The sequence below is a fragment of the Rhincodon typus genome, chromosome 6, assembly GCF_021869965.1.
Source record: "Rhincodon typus isolate 14 chromosome 6, sRhiTyp1.1, whole genome shotgun sequence".
NCBI lineage: Eukaryota > Metazoa > Chordata > Chondrichthyes > Orectolobiformes > Rhincodontidae > Rhincodon > Rhincodon typus.
The window spans coordinates 15,862,605-15,872,479 of NC_063337.1; the positions used below are offsets into that span (position 1 = coordinate 15,862,605).

General features: G+C 39.0%; 1 protein-coding gene across 1 annotated transcript in view; it reads right to left on the bottom strand.

Annotated features, from left to right (window-relative positions):
* Nucleotides 1-2,089: 2,089 nt before the first annotated feature.
* LOC125483322 (gamma-aminobutyric acid receptor subunit gamma-3) overlaps nt 2,090-9,875 on the bottom strand; it is a 548,041-nt gene continuing 540,255 nt past the window's right edge. Inside the window, exon 14 of the mRNA XM_048598107.1 lies at nt 2,090-2,368. Coding sequence (XP_048454064.1) covers nt 2,090-2,368 — 279 coding nt within the window. The remainder of the gene's footprint in view (nt 2,369-9,875) is intronic.

The following is a 9,875-nucleotide window of genomic DNA, read 5'->3' on the forward strand; positions in this document are numbered from 1 at the left end:
TCCTTCACAGATGCTGCCAGACCTGCTGAGCTTTTCCAGCAACTTTGTTTTTGATCTAGACTTCACTGCTTGTTGGAGGAGTGAATTCTATAGACTTAGCGAGAGAACAATCTCCCCATTTCAGTTTTTTAATTGGAGACCCTTTATTTTCACAATTTTGACTCATAGTTCTAAATTCCACCACGTCCTCTCAGGATCTACCCTGCATCAAACCCCTTCAGAACATATTTCAATAAGATCTGCTCTCATTCTTCTTAATTTTCAAGAGTTTAGACAAAATCTACTTACATTGTCTCAGAAGACAACCCCTTCATCCTAGGAACCAGACTAGTGAACCTTCCAGTGCAAGTACAGTGGAGGTCTGTTATAACATGGTTCAGCAAACTGCAAATTTGCTTATATGGCAGGGATCTCTTGGTTCCCAACAGAGATAAATCCTTATTTAAATCATCATTTTGCTGGTTAAAAATAGGTGTTTTCGTTTGACGTGGTCCAACTGTAAGACGAACCAGCTACAAATAAGCTTTGCTTTTTGGACCTCAATATCCATATGACAACCAACTTCCACTGTAAAAGAAATTCAGCAGTAAATACCCTTTTGTCGCTACTGTCCACTAAATTCAGGCGGTCCTCTGAGATTAAATGGTTGAACAGTACATCACATGTAAGAAACAATCAGATCATTGAAGAAAGTGGCCAATTTTCATTCATGTTAGCTTGCACACTACCATTCTGTTATTGACATCATATTCCCACCCAGTTTTTTCAACCAGTTTCACTTTTATTTAATATCACTGATTTTTGATCCACTTCAATGACTTTGTTTATCGTGGAATCAACATCAGGCCCTACTGTGCGTATTTCTTCCAAGTGATAATGGCTCATACAAAGTTGATGGCCAATATGTTGACCATATTAATGACAGTCATGTTCATAGCAGTGACTCTATACAAGGAGGCTACACTTGATACTTTCTTTCCTGCTTTCAACTGACCTGTTTGAATCCATGGAATGGTCCGTAGGTGCCATTAATGCCACCCATTTGACACACCAAAAGACACACTTCCATCATATGGGAAGAGTCCCTTTGCTCTCCTGGGTATTACAGCCATGGTAAGATGTCCCTATGGGAAAGCTTGTAAATGGGAATTAACCAAAGTATCAAACTTAGACTTGGTGTTGTTTATTTAATTTGGTCAAACAAATGTTAACTCCAGTCCTCAAAGGGCTAAATAGAATTGTGATCATTTTTAAGGAAGAATGAATGGAGAATGCACCACCTAATGTTTCATCAATGTTTTCAGCTAGTTTATCTCAGTCACCTCTAACATCATATTACCAAAGAAACCCCACATAAAAATATGACGTGCTGAATAATTTTCCAAACAGTCTAACACTTTGTTCACCCAACACTGTTTTGAAATTTCAATTAATGAAAAGACATAGCATACACAAACACTCTTAGTTATTTTTTCAAAGAAAACTTTTCTTTCATTCCAAAAAAACTTATCTATACCTCTGGATTCAGTCCATCTTGTCAAATACAAATGTGTTCACATGAGTCGCTTTTAATTTGGAAAGATTAAAAAAAAATCTTGGGTTTCTATGGCCAGAAATGCCTTAATTGATTCTAATTAGCTCTGTAAGAGTAATATGCTTCAGTCTAGTTTGCTGTTAGCTAACTCTTCACTTTTCTTCATGCAACTATTTAATAATCCAGGCATTTCTGACTATCCGACAAATCTGTGAATAGTTACTCTAAAATTGCTGCTGGTTGCAAAACCAAGAATACAAGTTTGTGGAGTCAAATAAATTGGTCCATTCTCTTCAAGTTTTTCAAAAATATTTCAACTGATGACCTTGGAGAGAAGCCTCGCCAGCTTATGTACACTTTCCACACCTTCTTCCTTCCATCATTTTGTTTTGAATTTGTAGTTCTTTTAAATATATTAAAGAAATGGAAACGAAAGAACCAAAGCTGTTACTTCATCCTGGGTAGTTTCACTTTTCTGACAACATCCAGAGATACATATCAAAGTTACAGGACAAGTGTCGACGAAGAGAAGTCTTCACTGCTACAGGCAGAAGCTTAAAGGTAAAGGTATCCAACCCAGTAGACAAGATTAAATAGCAAAAATGTTGTTGGAAAAAACACACGTGAATATGTGTCTAATTTCAAAATGTCTACGTGAATCCGTCCTTTGCGCCATGAGCCTGATTTACATTCTTTGTAACAGCAGAAGAAGCTCTGGCAGTCTTTACCATCCAGGCATTCATATACACAGGCTTCCTCAAAGTCCTGCCAGTACATAGAATTGTTTATGGTAATAACTGAAGAGGCCGGCCCCAGGTTCAGCACAGAGTAATTCTAGAATGAACAGAGAAATGAGATTTTAAATACTGGCAACAGGACATGAGTTGCAAAGTTTCTAACAAAATCTAATTACGATTCGCTTTATATGTATCTCGCTTAGCAAACCTGAGCAACCTGTAGGTTGATATATTCCATGAAAGACGTTGTAATCCTGACCATTTTCTCGTGTGCTTTCAATTACGATGTTGCAAAATGCTTTTTATTGCTGCCTTATGTCACAGCTGAATCATCAATAGATGTAAGAAAATAATAGTGATTGCAAGGCTCTGAAGAAACACTAAGTTCCCAATGTGACTAAGATCACTCTTTTGTTTATAAGAGATTTTGATTAGTCATAATTAAGTCAAACATTTTCCAAGAGGCTGAAGACATTGTCCTTAAACAATATTTTTCACATATTGGTCCACAATAAAAGCAAAATGTTCTCTTTCCTCTTCCAATACAGTTGATTAAATTAGAATCAAAACAAGTGTCCCTTCCAATCCATCCTCAGAGTAGAGAGCTGTGCTGATGTGGAGTACAGGTTGCAGAATGGAAACTAGAATTCTATAGCCTATCAGCGGCTCACTTGTTGCTCAAGGAGGGCTCCATTGATAAAAGAGCATTGGATCACTGAATAGTATTCATTTATTTAAAAGCAAAGGACATTACCATTTCAGAGCAGAGCTCGGCTTAATATTTAGAGAATAATGTCTCTGTGTAGGTCACATGAGTCAGGACTTGTTACTCTTCATGTTTTGATTCTTTTTTTCTTTCACTATCTATTGAATATATCCAAGGCTGAGATGGACAGACTTTGATTGAGAAAGTGACGTGAAGGCCACTGTAGCCGTGGTCTTGTTGAATGGCAGAGCAGGCTTGAAAGGTCTGAATGGTGCCAATTTTCAATGATTTTTCCCTTCCTTATTTAATATTCAAATCCGCTTGGTTGGGCACTGAGAGGTTTTTTTTCGAAAATACCTCCACAGCTTCGGCTGTCACAGCCAAAGATAGCATTTATAGCACGTCCCTAATTGCCCTTGAATTGAGTGGCTTGCTTGGCCATTTCAGAGAGCAGTTAAGAGTTAACCACTTTGCTGTGGATCAGGAGTGGATGGCAAACTTTCTTCCCTAAAAAGCAATAGTGAACCAGATGGCTATTTACACCAATCACTACTAGTTTACAATGGTCACCATTACTGAGACTAACTTTATGTTCCAAATTTATTAATTCATTGAATATGAACCTGTGTTACCAGAGTGTTATACTGGGCCTCTGGATTAGTGATCCAACGTATTGCCATTGGGCCAATATCTTCCTCCATAAGAATGGCGTCCTTGGATGATTACAGGCCCTGTATTTTGAATCAAAGCAGGCATTGTTATGGATAATTACCTCTTGGGATCCTTTTTGCTGGGTGAAGAACCATTCACGTCTGCGTTCGCCTTTCCAGTCATGTTCATATTGATTCGGGAACCCACGACAGTGAGAATTCGGCTTAACTCTACAGCTGAGGGTCGCATCTGGGAGCTGGGAATGCAAAAAGGTTTTTCCATGTGCATGTAAATGCACTTCAATAAATATGAGAATTATCAATACAATTACCAAACCTAATCAAACCAAATCTCATTTCAAGATGGTGGAGGCAGAGTAGGCAGCTTCTGGGCTCCTCAGCCTGGGACTCATTCATCTATCCACTTATTCTTTTTTCTTTATCTTCCTCTCTCTCTTTTTAAAAGAAAGAAATGTAAAGTTTTTTTTAATTTTAAAAAAAAAACCTTACCTTGGAGTGGCTTGGGACCAAAATAGAGGTTGAGGGATGCAGTGGATGGGAGTGGGCTGGAGGTCCGCAGCAGAATAACTAAGGGCCAGAGCAGGTGAAGGCCAGAGTGGATTGAGCTGGCAGCCTAGCGTGGAACAGAACATGCTGGATGCCTGGAGCGGAATGGGCTCGAGGCATGGAATGGAGTGGGGACGGTTGTTGGATTGGGGACTGGTGAGAACAGTCAGCAGCTTGCAAGCCTGGTCAGAAAACGTGTGGAAGCCCCCTATGCTGATCTACTGTCTACCTGTAATCTGTTTATCTGATCTTAATGCTTATCCTTTCAACTTTATTTCTTATTTTCTTATACTATGAATCACTAAGATAATGCACCTTTTATCTTCTTTATTTCTCTATTCTGTTTCCAAGATTCGTTTTGTACCTAGGATGGTGCTGTGAGAGGCAACATTGTAAACTTTTCACTGTACTCCTGTGCTTCTATACTTTAATACATGTGACAATAAACCTGATTCTAATTCTAATAGCAGCACTGTATTAATTAAGCAAATTGCCCTTTACCAGCAATATTCCTCAGAGTAATGTAGTGGAAAGTCCTTGCTGTTGTACATGAATTGGGCCAGAGTGAGATCTGTCCAGTTTATTCTGACCATTGCCCCATAACACATGAACTTACAATTGTGTAGCTTCCCATAACATTTTGCTAGTGGAGTGAAGTGATCCATGGCTCAATACAGAATTTTTATCAAATATTTTAGACACAGCATCATCTGCAGATATTTGGATAGTTGTTCAAAACCTTAAAGGAAGAGGATGAGGTTAAGAACTGGAGAGGTCGGAGCAGGGATTTCCAAAACTTGGCTGGCAACATTTGGGGCAAAGGAAATTAGGATGTGTTAGAGACCAAAATTGAAGCAATGTAGAGATTTCAGTGGACTGAGGGGTACAAGAAGTTTTGGAGATAGGGAATAGTGAGGCCAGAGAAGGATCTAAACATAAAACTTGCAATAATTCACAGTAAGAGTGAAATAAAAAAAATCTTTCCCTGCGGGGATTTGAATGATAAAAAGATAAGGGTGGGGCTTGACTGGGGGGGTGGTGTGGTCTGGTGGTTCTACAAGAGGGTAATTTTCAGAAACACTGTTAATGAAGAGATCCAAAGTCCCAATGTGGCCAATTCTATGTTCACCTCTTCTGAATGATGTGACATCTCAAAGGCTATTGCAGTCAGCCTAAAGTAGGCTGTTAATTAGAATTGCCCTTGCCTCTTTACTCTATGTGATGCCTCACAAGTTACTGGGAGAATGAGGTGGAACCAACACAATCATCATTGCATGGTGCCTGAGATCTGAATGAGATACACTTTACTGAATCAGATTGAAGGATTATAAAATGAAGACAGCAAGATTGGTTTAGGCAGGTTTAAGTTAGAATACGTGAATGCAATGTTAAACCAGAGAAAGGAAGAAATGGAATTAAAGATTGCACTGGGAGAGAGAATAAAAAGGTAGGGTGACTTTTTTTTTAAATTTCCATAATAAACACTAGAACCTAAAGCAATAAGACTGCACACTCGTAACAGCTAATCACCACTAAATAGCTAATGGTAGGTCGACAAGCAGTGATTAGAACTTATCACACAGTTATAAGGGCACTCAGACTGAAATGGACAGGCATATCTTCCTGTGGCAACTTACTTGGTTTCTATCCTGCAAGTGCATTAATGCATTGACGTAATGTATTTAAATTGGGAACGAGAGAGCAAGATGCTGATTTCAAAACACTACAATAGAAGAATGTCCAACAGCAACCTTTTGAATTTCATGCAATGGCTCTTGCCCAGAAGTTGCATGTAATAACAGCGAGCAATATGAGTGTTATTGTTACTTACTGTTGTGGAGGTTGAACTCCCTCTGTTAACTAAAACTGAAACACCCAGAGAGGCTCACCCTGCTCTATCATGTGTTAAAAGAAGTATGAAAAGTGGTATAACCTGCCTCTCACCCTCAAGCTGTTATGAAGGCAAGGTTAAATGAAATTAACTCCTGACAGTCACTCTATAATCAACGAATAACAGTTTATTTATCTAACTCGAACAGAGAACAAATTAACAGAACTACTAACAAACCGAACAGTTCCCCCTCAACTATTAACTATTCCCAAATAAAACAAAATTCTAATGGTATGCTGCTCCAATAAATATAAGTCCCACTTATATAAAACAAATTAATAGACAAAACCACTTAAAATTTAGTCTCTCGAAATTACAGCCAGGGTATGTCTTCTGGAATGTTCTGTTTCTTCTCCACTGTTCTTTAGTCAGGAGCACCTTTCTCTGTTAAATTCTTGTGTCAGGAATATTAGCTAAGAGTGTTGCTGTACCTTTAGTCAAGTGATGGTTTTCTGAGAACGTAGAGAATTCTGTGAGAGCCAGTGATTTTCTCTTTAGGGCTGCTGGTTGTTAACTCTAACAGATGGCAGTTGCTCGCATACAAATTTTCAAAACCCTTTTTTATACCCTTGATGACCTATCAATTTCTTACAAAAGGATTGATCCTAGGTTGTCAAAACCATCAGATTTAAATTTAATTGGTTTTTAGTCTCCAAATGACTGGTTTAAACTAATCGGCTGATACAAACTGGTTGCCTTAATAACAAAACAAGACTACTGCCTGGGTTGCTAACCACACAGCTTTTTGATACAAGTGTTACAATTTCAGGAACTCTTTGTACCTGCTACTGCTCGCAGACATTTTTAAAAATCTCCAAGCCCAGAAAAAGCACATTATCTTTTAAAATGACCATGCAGGCTGCCCCTCCCCCTCTCATTTTACAAACAAATTCTAATGTCCTGCCTTCCAATCCACAAGTACTCTATGCACCTTTGCAACACACCTCCTTAGGAAAATTGAACTATCATAAAAAGATGGCTTTATTGTTTTTATTTTCTGAATCTTAATGCCATTATTACTACATCTATATCTCATTAATCGAGAGTTATACATCTCATACTAATATATACAACATATATACAACATTGAACATTACTGTTTCTATCTTACACACATTTTCCTTTTAAACTTGAGATAATGCATCCACAATAACATTTTCATGATGCGGAAAACGTATAATCTGTAAATTAAATACTGGTAAAATAAGACTCCTAAAGAAATAGTGTGGTGTTCTCATCTTTAAATCTTTCCCAAAATGCCAAAGGGTTGTGATTTGTGTACACACCCATCTCTGATACATTGTTTACAGCATAAACATTAAAATGTTGTAAGGCCAGTACTAAACTCAATAACTCATAAGAGTTGGATATTTTCTCTGGTGGATATTGAGTTTGTTTGAAAAATAACCGATTGGCATTTCAATCCCACAATCATCTTCCTATAACAACACAGCTCCAACCCCTACATCGCTTGTGTCAATGGCGACTTTAAAGAATTCAAGAAATTTGGTGGCTAAAATTGTTGCGGTGGTAAACACTGCTTTTAAATTCTCAAATGCCTCTGGCATTAGTCTGTCCGCTGGAATTTCGTATTCTTCTTTAACAAATCCATCAGCGGTGCCATTGCGTTACTAAAGTATGGTCTGAATTTCCTGTAGAATCTACTCGATCCCAACAATTGTAGCACCTCCTTCTTCGAGGATGGTCTTGGAAATTCCTCGATGGCCTTTGTCTTCACGTTCCTCAGTGTTATCTGTCCATGTCTGATGTTGTGTCCTAAGAATGTCACTTCCACCTTCACAAATTCTGTTTTTGCCAGATTTATGAACAACATTGGCTTCCGTAGTTTCCCAAAGAGCTCTGCCAAATGCGCAATGTGATCTGTCCGCGAGGCGCTTAAATATCATTAAATCACCTATACGGACGGGACAATTAGTCAATACCAACACAACTCTGTTCATAAGTCTTTGAAACGTGGCTGGTGCATTCTTCATTCCAAAGACCATTACTTTAAATAGATACAGCCCATTTGGGGTTACAAACACAGAAACGTCTTTTGCTTTCTCTCTGACAAAAGGTACTTGCCAGTAACTATGAAGTAAGTCCATCTTTGTGATATAAGTGGCTTGTCCAACATTTTCCATACAGTCCTCCAGCCTTGGAATTGGGTACGAGTCTGATTTAGTTATGGCATTGACATTCCAATAATCTACGCAGAATCGTTGGGTACTGTCAGGATTGGGAACCAACACGATCGGCGAACTCCACATGCTTTGACTCAGCTCGACGATGTCTTCTTGGAGCATCACTTCTACTTCCTTCTGTACCTGTGCTGCTTTAAGAGGATTAAGCCTATATCTTAGCCTGAGTTTTCCTCATTGCTAAATAACCTCCTACACGTAATTCATGTGCTACCCGCAATACTTTCTGTCTGTATGCTACTGGCAACACAAAGGTGAATTTCCGCCCATTTCTCCTCTGCACTAACCTGCCAAGGTCTCCACTTTTGCCTAAAGATTCTATTCTGAATGTAATAACATTCTGGCATACATTCTGATTCTTTTTCCGAGTAGGCTTTATGTTATAAATCTTCTATCGTCTCATCTTTTTGTTGTAACTCCATTAATCTTTCAGAGCTAAACACCTCTGCCTGATCCTTTACCTGCTTAGGTTCTTCCTTTACCATCTCATCAAACAGGGTGTCACCTAACTGGACCTCAACTCCTTTGTCTTTCTGTTTGATTTTCCCATCTTGTTTTAGCTTATGACTGTGGGATCTTGTTGCCATACGGTCCAGAATAATTCCAGGGTATTTTTCTTTTAACTCCTTAGTTCCCTGGTTTTCTTTTGGCTTCTCCAGTACAAGGGGCATCACTCCCACCTTTGATCCGGCTCGGTCATTTCCAAGAACAAACTGTATTCCTGGAATAGACATTCTTTCAATCATTCCCACTGTCACTTCCCCAGTCTTAATTGGACTTTCCAGTCAGATCTTCCGCTAAATCTCTCTCCATCTATCCCACAGATTATCACTCTCGTGGGTAACATTTCAGAAGGAGTGCAAATATTTTCATCTTTTATGATTACAGACTGACCAGCTCCTGTATCTTTCAATAATTTAACTTCTTTACCTTCTCTCCCTGTTCTTCCTGAGTAAACCTTACCCTCAGAGGTGAAGCTTTTGTAGAAATCGGGCACTATCTTACTATCCAGCCCATGACTAGGCTGCACACTCTCCTGCAGCTCCTCAACTTCTTTTGGGATTTCCTTCACTACCTCAACTAATCCCATTGTTTTAGCCTCTTTTACCACATCCCTTCCCCATTGCCTCTCTTAATCCAATAGCACTGTGACTTTGTGTGACCCACCTTATTGCAGTGAAAACACCTGAGATCTTTTGCCTCGTTTTCACCCTCTTGGATTTCTTTTTTCACATGTGGTAAACTGTTCCAAGTGTGATCTACTTCTTGCTTTCCATTCCCTCTTTCCTAATTTCTATCCTTCATGGAATGAAGCTGCTGTTGGAAGCTAGCTTTCAATTTATGCACTAATGTGTATTCATCCACCATCTCTGCCAGCTCTTCTCGCTGTTTTAACTTTCTGTTCCTCACTGTGAATTCTTATCATTTCTGGAAGTGAGTTTTTGAACTTCTCCAGCGGAATAATCTCTCTAAAATCCTCAGATATAACACAGTGTGGAGCTGGAGGAACACAGCAGGCCAGGCAGCATCAGAGGAGCAGGAAAGCTGACGTTTCGGGTCAGGACCCTTCTAAATGTCAGCTTCCCTGC